This window comes from Dipodomys ordii, unplaced genomic scaffold, assembly GCF_000151885.1.
Source record: "Dipodomys ordii isolate 6190 unplaced genomic scaffold, Dord_2.0 Scaffold33, whole genome shotgun sequence".
NCBI lineage: Eukaryota > Metazoa > Chordata > Mammalia > Rodentia > Heteromyidae > Dipodomys > Dipodomys ordii.
The window spans coordinates 1,843,455-1,856,825 of record NW_012267249.1 but is presented as its reverse complement, the minus strand read 5'-3'; the positions used below and the strand labels follow the sequence as shown (position 1 = coordinate 1,856,825).

Here is a 13,371-nt window from a genome sequence, read left to right as displayed (position 1 = left end):
AATGCAGCCCGTTGGAAACCAGGACGTGGATTGCTATGGACTCCGAGGCTCAGGGAGCCCCGCGCCTGGCCCTTCCGCTTCCACCGCGGTTCTCACGCCCCCGTGGTGCTGCCCGCTGCACCCTGACTCCCTCGGCTGCCCGAGTGCACCGCAGGGAGGTCGTGCTCAGCGCCCAGACGCCAGGGCCCGGGCGCCACCCCGGGCCGCACTCACCCATGTTGACGAAGCTCATGACCAGGTCGGCACGGCCCAGGCGCCGCTCGGGGGCCCCGCCGCCGTCGTCGTCGTCGTCGCCGGCCATGGCGTGGTAGAGGTCCAGCATGAAGAGCGGCGCGGACGCGGGCAGCCGCGCGGTGGCGGGGGGCGCGCGGGGCCGGGGCCGCCCGGGCAGCCCGAGCACCGCCAGGATCTCGCGCTGCATGTCGCGGCGCTCGCGCGCCCCCAGGGGACGCTGGGGGCAGCTGTGTGGGGGGCGCGGGCCGGGGCCGCCGCCCAGCGCGCACAGAGCCAGGCCCAGGAGCCACAGGGGCCCCGGGCGCGCGGCCATGGCGGGCCGGCCGAGGGCTCAGCGGTCGCGCATCCGCTCCAGGGCCAGGGACGCCCCGACGGCGAGTTGGCCGCTGGGCTTTGTGGCGCGGGGGACAGGACGGGACGGGCGCGGGCTTCTTCCTCAGCGCGGTCCCCACAGAGTCCCGAGCCACGCACCTGTGTGGGCTCCGCCACGGGCGGTCGACGCCACGAGGAGCGGGGGCTACTTCAGGCTTTCGGGGCTACCGGCTAATCCGTCTGTGGCCGCGGGTCTGCCAGTCCTACGGAGGCCGGGAGCCGCGCAGCTGGCGGGGGCAGCGGCCGAGCTCTGAGGGGATCCCGCGGCTCCGACCCGCGAGTGGCCGGTGCGCGTTCGGGGCCGTCTGTGCGGAGGGCGCGGTCGCCCTTGGCCCCGCCCCTTCCCGAGGAGCCAATGGGATCCTGGGGGCGTGGCCAGAGGGCGGTCCCACTCCGGTCTGTTCTGGGGCCTCGGCTGGCCTGACAGGTAGTTGTGATCCTGAGCGGAGTCTGGATGGTGGTGGGATGGACCTCCTCCCGGCCCGAGGAGGGGTCCGCAGCCCCGACGTTAGCGTCGGCAGGGTGGCCTGGGTCCCCCATCCATCCACCGCGGGGCGGCGCAGGGCCCGGTCCGGAGGCCCCAGGGCCTCTGCTGTCCCAGGAAAGCGGCAGCCTGCGCTCCCAGGGGGCGAGTCCTCGGGCGCCCCGGCGGGGATCTGAGTCCTGGTCCCTCCAGCCCGTGACCCGCAGCCTCGCCAGGCGCGCGGGAGTCTACAGGGCCCCTCGCCTGCAGTCGTGTCGGGCGCCGCCAGCCATGGCCCGCGGGCGGGCACGTTGCCCTCCGGCAGCAGCTGGGTCTGCTCTGCGGTCCTCTCTGGCGTCTCGCGGCCGACGTCTCCTTTTCGGACGAGTGCGCCCCGCTGCGCCCGCGGCGCCCAGCCTAGGCTTCCGCTCTCCAGGGCAGCGCTGGTCCCCCACCCCGCCGGTCTCTGCTGGGCGCTCTGTTGTACCCTTTGCTGATTCAACCACGCCCTGGAGACGCGCACCCGCCTCCAGCCTCCTGCCTCCATCGGGGTCAATTAAGACCCTCTACAGACGCCCGGGAGATACTTGGAGTATGTTCTCAATTGTCGGGTCCAGCGGCTTGCAGAAGGGTTTTCCTGGAAACGCCCCAACTTATTCGGCCTCTTTGCACACCTGCTCTCCCGTAGCCGCTCGTTGATTCAGGGCTTAGGTAGAAGTGGGTCCGAGACTGAGCCCCGAGGCTGAAAAAACTGGCTCTGAATGACAAGAAAGTTACAAGAAGTAAAGTACACCAGCATTTACCAGTTCTCAAATGCGCACCCACCTTTTAAATCCTCACCCCTTTTATGGGGCCTTGCTTATGGTGGTTCTTTTTAACAGGTGAGGAGATGAAAGCACGTAGAGGTTGAGGGAAAGGGAGGAGAAGAGAGGGAGAAAGAGAGAAAGTACTGGGGCTTGTTTCCTCACCACCCCCCGCCCCGGCCCCCACTGCCACACTATGCTGCTTGAGACACAACTCCGCTTCCAGCATTTTTTTGCTGGTTAATTGGAGATTTTTTTCTGCTGGCTGTGAACCACTAGTCATCAGATCTCAGCCTCCTGAGTAGTTATTATTATAAGCATGAACAAAGGAACTTTTCTCAATTGCACAACAGTGGGGTGGGGGTGGGGAAGTTGGGCATCTGCAGGTTACCTGATAAGTGGCACCATGAGAGCTGAGGGACAAATGGGTAATGCTGGAGGGGCTGTCAAGGGGTGCTGACAAAGGGCCATGTACCTAGCTAGGACCATGGACCTCTAATATTTGTAGTATCTCTCATGTAGATTCAAAATTAACCCTCCCCTCGCCCCCAATGGGGATTTGAGGCTGCTTCAAAATCTAAATATCAGCTCAAACTTTAATGGAATTACATTTTGTCCATGTTTTATAAAGCATGTGCCTAGCCTTCCCTTTTTTTTTCTTCTTCACAACAGGTAATTTCCACATTGTAAGTCCCCTAGACACTGAGGATGCTGCTTAGCCCAAGGTGAGACCAGAGCCAGAATGCTTATGGCTATGGCATCAGGGTCTGAAGCTGAGCCTCTGATGGTGCTGTGAAGGGCCAGAGAAAGCTGTTCTGGAGGCTGAATTGGGGATTCATGACAGACAAGGTTATCAAGGGGTTGTCCATGTCAGCTTGGTCAGGGGCTCTGAGTCTCTTGTCCACATCCCCTTCACTGTCCTTCCTGCATCCTGGGTGCTCTGGTTGTGTTTTGGGCTATGCTGCAGTATGTTAGACTACATGCAACCCAGTGTGATTCTTACAACAACCTAAGGCTGAGACAGATATTCATCTCAATTTAGGATGAATGGAGACAGCTATCTTTTTAGCAGCTTCACTTTTCTGTCAACCCAAATAGTGGGTCTTAGCCTTCCCAACACCTCAGCCCACAATTCAATTCAGCAACCACCACAGTGGGCTGCTCTGTACTGGGCCCTAAGCCAGAGATGAGGCAGACAAGCCCCCCTACCCCTGAGTAGTTCCCATACGAGTTGCTGTGGGGGAACTTGGTCATTTCCAAAGGCAGAATGAAAACTGTGTCTCCAGGATTGCTGAAAAAGTGCCTGGAAGGACAGAGGAGCTAGGTCCATGTGAGTGGAACCCAGAAAGCAGGATAGGAGGCATCTGGAGTGGGGGAAGTTTCTAAGAGAAAACTGTCAAGACGTGGTATTCCCAGAGGGATATGACAAATTATACAGGCTTCTAGATATAGTGAGACCAAAAGAGGATACTTTGGAGAGAATGATAAAGGTGCAATACCTAAGTGCCTCTTCATATGTATATAAAATAATACACATGCTGAAACTCCAAAGGAAACAAAGGACTTTTTTTTTTCTTCTGATGAGTCTGTATTACCTTATATATGGTGTATTCACATGTACATCTGGTGGGGGGGAGGGTGTTCACAGAATCCAAGGGAAAAGAGTAAAAAAGTGCAGCAGTGGAGTACACTGGACATCATCAATATGAACTTGAACTACGTAACTCTTGGGTGGAGATGGGAGGGAAGGAACGGGAGAGGAGGGAACACTATATAAAAGGAAATGTACTTACTACCTGATGTATGTTAATGTAACCCCGCTGTATATTACCTCTAAAATAAATATAAAAAGTAATGATATTCAAGATTATGTGCATATGCTAATTATTCTGATTTGTTCATGACCCAGACTATAGATGTTTCAATCAACACATCGTGCCCTTTCCAAAACATGTCCAAATACTTTGTTAGTTGAAAATAAACTTAAAATGTAAAACAAAAGCCAGGCACTGGTAGCTCACACCTGTAATCCTAGCTACTCAGGAGGCTGAGATCTGAGGGTCGTGGTTCAAATCCAGACTGGGCAGGAAAGTTCATGAGACTCTTATCTCTCATTAACCACCAGAAAATTGGAAGTAGAGCTGTGGCTCAAATGGTAGAGCTGAAGGGCTCAGGGACAGCACTCAGGCCCAGAGTTCAAGCCCCAAGACCAACAACAAAAGTAAAAAACATGGCATTCCCCTGCCACTTGGTGACCTTGGCAACTTAACCTCTCACCTTGGCACAATCCCCATGGCCTGTACAGCAAGCACTCAATAAATGTTAGCTACTATTATTACATTATTTAAGGCCCTAGCAGACACTGAATTTATATTTGCTGTCACTTTAATCTCAACTCTAACTTTTTGTTTCCTATGTGAAAACAGTAATTATATACAGGTGCTTGATGAATGGAAATACATTTCCTGTCGTGCTACTACCACCAGAGCTTTACTGAAGAAAATCAAGGAAACCAGAATGCTTTGGTAAGGAAAACTAGTGACCATAGTCTCGTCTCTGAAAAGATGGAGGTCATCTAGTCCCAGCATGCTTCTGCTGCCAGGCCTATCCACAGAAACCAATTTGGGCAAAAATACTGTTCTATACAAAGATCTGGCAGCTTGAGGTTATCCAGTTGCCTAGAAAAGAGAATAAGCACTTCCTTAAGAATCCATAAGTGCACATTCCTTTAATCTGGACATTTGACTGCCCCAAGTTGCTTTGGCAAACATACATTGCTATGTATCTGTTTCCTGATACAGATGCTATGGATTTAGGGTCCTCTCTGTCCACATTCTCTGACCTATTTACTGTTAGAACTGTTATTCTGAACTTTATAAAGCCAACTAAGGGCTATAAAGAGACAGTGCTGGATATGAATAGGGACTCAAGATCCACTTCTGCTTTTCATGCAGTCTGTGATATCACAGAAATCACATTCTCTACTATAAAACAGGTGCTAGATTCAGTTGACTCCCAATATTGAGTCTTAATACTATGAATATGGTGATCAGCAAGAGGATCTCAGGGCAGATCCTACAGTTAGTTGTTTACCCTAGTTTAGTATCAGGAACCAAATGTGGGCAATTTAGCAACAAGCTATCTTCCATTAAACCCAGGGCTTTTTATATGCTAGGTAAGGGCTCCAAAACTGAGCTACATTCTTGGTTTGCTAAGATAGCATCTTGCCATGTATGAGGCTGGCCTCAAACTCTTGATCCTCCTGAGAGCAGACTGCATATGTATACTGATCTTTGTTCTTTAGACTTATATAAGTAGTGACTAAGCAATTAAAGTCTGATGTGTCATTTGTTCACCAGTCTCTACTTGTGAGAAGGCACTGGCTACAATCACCCAGGTCCCACATCACCCTTCTCCCAAGTCAGCTTCCCAAAAGATTGTTCTTGAGGGTGAGAATCCCTGTTGTTTTCTAATCAGCTAGCTTATTAAAATCAAGTTTTTTTTTCTTATTTCTTTTGTCAGTCGTGGGGCTTGAACTCTAGGCCTGGGCGCTGTCCCTCAGCTCTTCAGCTCAAGGCTAGTGCTCTACCACTTGAGCCACAGCGCCACTTGTGGCTTTTTCTGCATATGTGGTGCTGAGGAATCGAACCCAGGGCCTCATGCATGCAAGGCAAGCACTCTACCACTGAGCCACCTTCCCAGCCCCTGAAATCCTTTCCTTTAAACAGATTTCAGCATACTGTGTGATCCCATTATCTCAAGTCCCAGGTATGATTTCTAATATACACACAAAACACACCTTCCTCTATATTGGTATGCGTTTAGTCAGGAAAGAGTGATACCCAATATATTTGTGTTAAACAAAATTACCAAGAGTAAAAAAAGCAAGAAAAACAATCTATTGAGCTAAATAATTTACCCATTGAGATAGTGTGATTTGAATATTGTATTTAAGTATCTACAACATTTAAAGTAGTGGTGGAGAAGAAAATCAGGAAGTACAAAACGTTAGTTACTGCAAGCAATTTTAATACAAAAGTGTGTCTTGTTTTTAAACAGTTCATTGGTAGAGCTTCAGTTTTCTGCCTCAATTAAAACCAATTGAGATAATTACACAGCAACATGGTCGGAGCTGAAGAGGAAGAGCAGCTAACAAACAGGAGCCCCAGACAGCCCCTCGTTGCGGTCACTTGGTCAGTTGACTTTATTACACACAGAAAAAGACAGGAGCAAACGGGACGGGTGAATAGTGTGCTGGTGAACTCCGTTAAAGGACGAGCAAGTATTTTGTCTTAGACCCACATTTTCAGAATGGGCTCATGGAATTCATTCCTCAGTTTGTGGGATGTTGATTGACCATTTCAATAAATAGTGAAAAATGTAGATAAATCTGTGATTTACAATGCCACCAAAAAATTCTCCCTTGCCAGGATCTGGGTCCTAGGGTACATAAAAATTATTGGTGACAAGTCTGGATTGTTATAAATCAGTTTAAAATTCCAATGTTCTGACACTTTTGAACAGTTACATTTAACCCTGAATTCTAGCAGCTATGTGTCCTTTAAACACTGAGTACTTAGACAGTATCCCAAGACAGTATTGCAATGAACTCTTTTTCTGTATTGTGTGCAAACACTACCTAGATGAGGTTCTGTCTCTCTGACTAAAATCACACAACATTAAAACAATGGAAATGCAACTAGAAGTGCCCTCCTTTCAGTTCTTGTTAGTTGAGGTGACTGTGATTTACAAAAAAAAAGAGTTCCTTAAACACTGCAGGATTATTTTTTTAATATAATTTATCTTGCTAAGACAGCAAGTCAAGTTTATAAGAAGATGCATTTAGGAATAATCCTAAAAGATAAAGCAGGTTTACAACCCTGCACCACACAGAAACCCTAGAGGCTTTGCTTTGCTTTTTTTTTTTAAATACACATTTGTATTTTGACCTTTTCACTTGTTTTCCTCAAATATTTCATTTCTGGGCCCCATTCATTACTGGGTTACCAGGAAGCAAATTTTATCTACATAAATATTCACATGAAAATAGTAACTTACAAAAAGGAAAAAAAATAAGGCAGCTTCATAACACAATTATCTTTTACACTTTTAACAATATAACTTCTCCCATTCGGAATAAATATACACCCAATGTATGGAGCAGGATTCGAAGTGGACAGTGGTGTGGGTGCTTGTACAGTGTTATCGCTTGGGACCTGGAGTCCTAGGGGAGGCAGCAGTGGTCTTCTTAGACATGGTTGGAATTTTAGAAGGTTTGGTTAGCCCTCTCCTGGAATTGCCTTGGCCCCCTGCGGCACTGCTTTCAGAAGTGTCTGAACAAGCAGACTGCGTCTCTAAAAGGTCAAAGTCAGAGGCATCACTTCCTCGCCGACTGCTGGCTCGACTTCCAGCTCGACTCCCAGCCCGGCTTCCAGGGCGACTGGCTGACTTCTTAGGGTCTGAAATTCATGAATAAAGCAGAAGACTTAACAGAGAGGCATGGATGGAGGCACAGATGACCAGAGGTTACCAACACTCATATAACCCAATTTGCCTGGTGGCCTTGGGCAAGTCTCACCCAGCCTTTCTAGACTGAGGCTTCATTGTCTAGCTTCCTTGTCTACACAGAAGTGGCCAAGCCTGTCCTAATTTGTGGATTCCTGTGAAGCTTGCTTCTTGAGGACAGTAGACACTGGCCCCCCAAGTGGATTTAGGGGGCTTGTTGGTGCTGCTCAATCACCTCAGCGCAGATAAGTGAGGGCTGAGGCAATGTGCTGGCAGATGGAGGTAGAGAATGATGGGAAGCAGAGGTGAGAAAGAAGCCAAATCCCTAAGTTCCCAGGAGGAGGCTCAGTGGGGAAGCACAGAGAATCTCTCTTGTACTTCGTCAGCTCATGAGCAGCCATAACAAACACAAGGTGTTCGAGAAGTGAAAAGCCAGCTGTGTGCTGCAACTATGGACTGGTCCTGTTTTCCTTCTACATGCTTTCAACTGGGATCCTTTCAGATGAAGAACAGAGCCCTGCCTTGGGCATGGAAATACCTGCTCTCAGAAGGCAGTGCTAGAGCTACCTATGGTGACAGGAGAAGCAAAGATCCCTCAGCTCTCTGGACATCTCACTAAATGCTGCTCAACACTGTCTCCTTGCAGACCTGTGAAGCACTGTCCATAGGCTGCCAATTCGCATATCTTGATCTGGCCTCTGCCCTCATGTCTCAGCCCAATGCATGCTTTGTGGGAAGGTACTTACCTGCCCGATTCGCTTTGGCACCTGTAGAAGCTGGGGAAGAACTATTACTTGTATCCCCAGCAAGGGATGTTCGGCTAGAATGAAAAGTTGGTGTTGGTCGTTTCAACTTGCTGCCTGTTGATGGGATAACCTTCAAAACAATAAAAGATCCTATTTACTTCAGGAGTCCTTGATAGAAATTAGCATTAAAAGTCTACTTAAAAACCTCTTCATATCTGATCATTTGAAAAGCAAATTAAAAGTCCAGGAAAACAAAGATTTATTTTAGAAGTGTCTGAGGTCATAGCTTTTCATGACTCAAATGTTTTAAAAATTCCAATTAAAAGTTTCAAAATGCCTTCTAATACCTTTTATGTTGCTGATAATTTTCATTAGAAATGGAATAAAAATCTTTAAATAGTAATATTGCCATAGTTGTAACAAACAGAAATATGGTAAATGAGAAAGAAAAAGAAATCCAAATAATCTTAGCAGTCCACTTTTGGGGCTACAAATTTGGGTTATCAATACCGAGACTGCAGTACTTTAGTCAACATCTCCTAGCATATCTCCTCACTGCTAACGTGTAGATAAGATGATTTGCCTTGGGGGCTCATATAAACGATGAGCAGCACAGGAAGTGGTATTTGATGACTGTCAGGAGTAAGGTTGTGCAGGAGTTGTCAGGAGACCTGGCTTTGCCTTTATGCTTAATGACAGATCTAAATGAGGTGGCTGGTGTGTTGCTTTTCCCTCAGGAAGTGAAGGATGAATCCTGCCACTCCCAGTTAATTTCTACCACACTTCCTTTTGTCCAGTCCATCCCAGCCACATGGGCCTCCTGGATGTTTGTCCAATGACCCAGGGAGGTCCTCTGCTTTTGTCCCCTTGCTGCTTACTGTACCTGACACACTCCGCCTGGTGCACATGTGGCTCAGTCATCACCTCCTTCAGGGACTCTACTGAATGGATCTCTGAGGCCAGCTCACCCTTCAATACCATTTGCAACTTTCTATCCTCTTCCTGCTCCATCAGCTTTTGTGCAGTACTGGCAGAGGTAAGCTATACTTTCCTTGCTGCCTCTTTCTCCAACAGTGAAAAAAAAAGTAGGAGCTTTCATTTACACCTTTGCATCTAAAACTGTCTAGCACAGGAGAGTGATTTAATAAAACCTTGTTGAAGGGCTGCGGTGTTGCCCAAGTGGCAGAGCACCTGACAAATGCAAGGCCCTGAGTTAAAAAAACCCAAACAAACCAAAAAACCCTCAAATTAGGGCTGGGAAGGTGGCTCAGTGGTAGAGTGCTTGCCTTGCATGCCTGAGGCCCTGGGTTCAATTCCTCATCACCACATAAGCAAAAAGAAAAAAGCCGGAAGTGGCGCTGTGGCTCAAGTGGTAGAGTGTTAGCCTTGAGCTGAAGAGCTGAGGGACAGCGCCCAGGCCCAGAGTTCAGGCCCCACAACCGGACCTCCACCCCCCAAAAAAAACCCAAATCAAAACAAAACCTCACTGAATAAATATGTGAAAGCATTTCGTATCTTGGAATAGTTGCACATTATTATTACTGCTATTGGTAGGTGCTGTATTTGCTACGAATAGGGTCTTTCCCATCTTCCCTTCCTTCTGAGATAATGGTAGATTTAACTTAGAGAAGGAAGAATATTTTAAGGTTTTAAATATCATCTATAACAGTTACTATTGTAATTGTTTTGAAATCACTGTGGAGATTGTTTTCCAGGACCTTTAAGATGTTGATGCCCGCAACCCATCTCATCATTTTTGCTTCATTTCTTTATAAAGGAGGAGCCAAAGCGACAGGAAGTGATTTAATATTTAATATTCAAGCAGGAACTCTTGTGGCCACCTAGGAGGAGTTCCGGTTCCAGAAGCTATCCTTCCTGAGCACTGCCGTTGGGAACCCACAGCTGCTGGAAACCCACAGCCCTGCAGCCTCTGGGTGAGCGAACACCAATGATTAGAGAAGGTGAAAGATCAAAATCAGATGTAATAATTTTGGAACTTTGGAAATTTTCAAGAAGTTGGAGGCATAAAAAAGAGGGAAAGATTGACAGGTTGAGTCTTGGGGTTTTAGTGGCAGTGGGTCCCCAGATCTATCCCCAGATAGATTTTTGAACTGGAGGTTTAGCTGGGAGCATCATTAGTCCCAAAGCAGCAGCTTATTTATAGCCATTGGCTTCTGTGCCTCTCCAGCTTGTCTGGCTGAAGCTTTTCAGGCAGTACTGTGCTTTGAGGCACAAGAACCCAATCATTTTCCTGTAAGAGCTAGGATGCAATTGCATGTTATTAGACAAGCCATGCTATCTTTTTTTTTCCTCTTTTTTTTTTTTTGAGACAAGGTCTCGCTCTTTGGCTCCAGTCTGGGCCAAGGAATTCAGAAGGTAAAATCTGAGTCCTTAAGAGCAGTGCTTACTGACACTGTGTTGGCTGCAATCAGCAGTGCCCATGCCTTGGACCAATATAGCAGTACCAAGTGTCCTGTGTAGGTGTTTCAAGGTGGGTGGTGCCAACCATCCTCTAGTTATAAGCAGATAAGCACACTGGAAAACATGGGCTGTAGTTGGATTTCAAGAATTAGTTCCTCATGGATGTACAAACATTTGGAGGCCCCAAGGGGCCCAACTATAAACAGTATCCATAAACAAATAATCAGGAATGACCACAATGAACCACCCTGAATGTTACTGTTTAGGCATCTCTTAGTTCAATTTTGGTGAATCTGAGTTATGAAAACATCTGACCAGATGAATCAGCTATGTCAGCAAGCACTGCAGAGATGGAAGAGAGATGGGCTCATATCAGGAAGAGCTGGGCAGGTTCTTGGCATGAGCAAGTGCCTCCATGTGACCTTGGCAAAGCTATACTCTACCTCAGGGCTGAGCAGCTGGAGGTCAGGACAAGGGCTGTCCCTGACAGGAGTGCCAGCTTTACTGTTTACCAACCAGGGTTTGTCATAACAGCGAGATAACTGAAACAGAGTCTGTGAAATGGAAATCCAAAGGGAAGGATGGGAACAATTGAAAATGGAAAATTGGGAACAGAAAAAGATACTCAATTTTAAAGGAACAGGACACAAAATAAAATGTATATCAGTTCAATGGGATGTGAAGGGCCAGGCAGAAAGGCAACAGTATTCCTCATTCACAACCCAATGTAACAGCAAGCTAATCTTGTACAGACAGTGCCTGGATTATCATAACCTGTAACTCTGGGTCTTCAAACTCAAAACTGGGAATAAAAGGAAGGAAACCTTTCTAATATAAGCAGCCTGAGTTCTTGGTAGTCATCTTTAAGGCTTGGGTATTGCTAGGGCTTGGCCATACTTGGTACAGGTAGAATTGGTCTGTATGTTTCTAGATTCCTTTTCTCTCTGAAGTCTCCCAGATAATTCCTGAACAATAGACATCTGCCAAGATGGGGAAAGGAAGCCAGCACATACCTTGGTCCCACTGGCTGGGGTGGCTGGAGAAGATGGCATGGATGTGCAGCTGTGGTTACTCTGACTAGCACTTGAACTGGAGCGAGTAGGAGAAGCTGCCCGGGAAGATGGTTTGGATCTTCTGCCCCGTGATCGGAAAGGAGTCATTCCTTGAGATGCCCCCTCTGGCAGGATGAATTTCTCTCTAAGTTCAATGTTAGTTCTACCTCGTGCTACAAAGGGAATAAACACACACACACACACACACACACACATACACACACACAAAAACACAGTATCAGTTAATCTGAAAAGCACATCATTGATGGTCATACAGCTGCTTGACCCCATGGTAACAGTCATCTAAGTCATATATAGGTTTAATATCATTTGTGGGTTCTTTACAAGGAAATAAATCCATGACTTACCGGCTTTGTCATGATTCTGGCCCACAACACACACTGACTAAAAAAAATCCTATATATACAGAGTACTATCCCATTCTGCAGCCATGGTTTGGTTTTGCCACTGTCCCCTGGGGTAAAGCATACTGTAATTGCAAAGCAGATGCAATAGTCCACAGCATCTGATGTTAATCAAAACCCCTCTTTCTTCTCTCATTGGACATGTATACTTTTTGCTCAAATTTTGCAGGATATGTGATAATGAAATAGTGGGAAACACACATTAGTGAAATCACACTGTCTAGATTCTTCTATTTGAGTTCAGTCAATAATAATCCTAAAGAAAGGGATTGAGGAAGTCAGAACAGAAAAAAAGAGATGAGGACAGAATCATTATGAAGTAAACATGTGAGGAGAGAGAGAAAGATCAAGACCATGCACAAAACTTGCCAGTGAGAAACAGTTAGGTCAAAAACTGAAAGCAGTTAAGAAGCTGAAGGGGAAACTGCAAGGAGAAGAACATCAAGGTGGAAAGATCTGGAACTAGTACTGAAGGCCAGATAGGTGCTGTCTCTTGGCTTTCTGGAGCTAGAAGATCAGAACTCAAAATGTGGATTCAGTCAAGATAAAGTACAGCTAATATAACGTTTAAATGTGAAAGACAGTACTAATTTAAATAAAATATTTTCCCTCAAGCATGTCTTTTGATTATTTCTCACTCAAAGATATTGTTAGGTGTCAGTGGCTCACACCTATACATCTAGGGATCTGGGAGGCAGAGAGAGAGAGAAGGGAAAGGTTCCAGGTCAGCCTGGGTAAAAGGGGCTGAGAGACCTATCTCATTGGAAAAAAGTGTGTGATGGCATACAACTGTAATTCTAGCTATGGTGGGAGGTATTAAATAGGAGGATCACAGGAAAGGCTGGTCTGGAGCAAAAAGCTAGACCCTATCAGAAAACAAAACAAAGAGACTCAAGAGCCAGGTGCTGGTGGCTCACATCTGTAATCTTAGCTACGCAGGAGGCTGAAATCTGAGGATCACAGTCTGAAGCCAGTCCGAGCAGGAAATCCGTGAGATTCTTATCTCCAATATACTATTCAGAAAAAGCCAGAAATGGTGCTGTGGTTCAAGTGGGAGAGTGCTAGCCTTGAGCATAAAGAAGCTCAGGGTCAGTGCCCAGGTCCTGAATTTAAGGCCAGGGTCTGCAAAAAGACTCAAGTAGTAGAGTGCCTACCTAGTAAGCACAAAGCCCTGAGTTAAAACGTCAGAGCTGAAAAATAAAATGAAACATAAATTAGGTTACACTACCTGCTTACCCTCCCCTACACTGTTTCCTTTTATGAAGCAGTAGATATTACCTAAACAAATGTGAAAGCTGAGGAAGCCTGAAAAAGGGAACCATTACAAACAAAATGTGTCATTTATTTCTT

At 46.9% G+C, this 13,371-nt stretch overlaps 2 protein-coding genes across 6 annotated transcripts in view; both read right to left on the bottom strand.

Annotated features, from left to right (window-relative positions):
- The window catches only part of LOC105986097 (bone morphogenetic protein 8A), a 28,627-nt gene extending 28,080 nt beyond the window's left edge, over nucleotides 1–547 (bottom strand). The window contains exon 1 of the mRNA XM_013016853.1: nucleotides 214–547. Coding sequence (XP_012872307.1) covers nucleotides 214–547 — 334 coding nt within the window. The remainder of the gene's footprint in view (nucleotides 1–213) is intronic.
- Nucleotides 548–5,800: 5,253 nt separating this feature from the next.
- The window catches only part of Macf1 (microtubule-actin crosslinking factor 1), a 167,687-nt gene continuing 160,116 nt past the window's right edge, over nucleotides 5,801–13,371 (bottom strand). For 4 of the 5 annotated variants that reach the window (XM_013016840.1, XM_013016842.1, XM_013016843.1 and 1 more), the window contains 4 exons: nucleotides 11,558–11,769; nucleotides 10,988–11,098; nucleotides 8,124–8,253; nucleotides 5,801–7,331 (listed from right to left, as the gene is read on the bottom strand). In XM_013016840.1, coding sequence (XP_012872294.1) covers nucleotides 7,075–7,331; nucleotides 8,124–8,253; nucleotides 10,988–11,098; nucleotides 11,558–11,769 — 710 coding nt within the window. In that variant the 3' untranslated portion in view covers nucleotides 5,801–7,074. The remainder of the gene's footprint in view (nucleotides 7,332–8,123; nucleotides 8,254–10,987; nucleotides 11,099–11,557; nucleotides 11,770–13,371) is intronic. The other variant, XM_013016845.1, reaches the window with a different exon arrangement.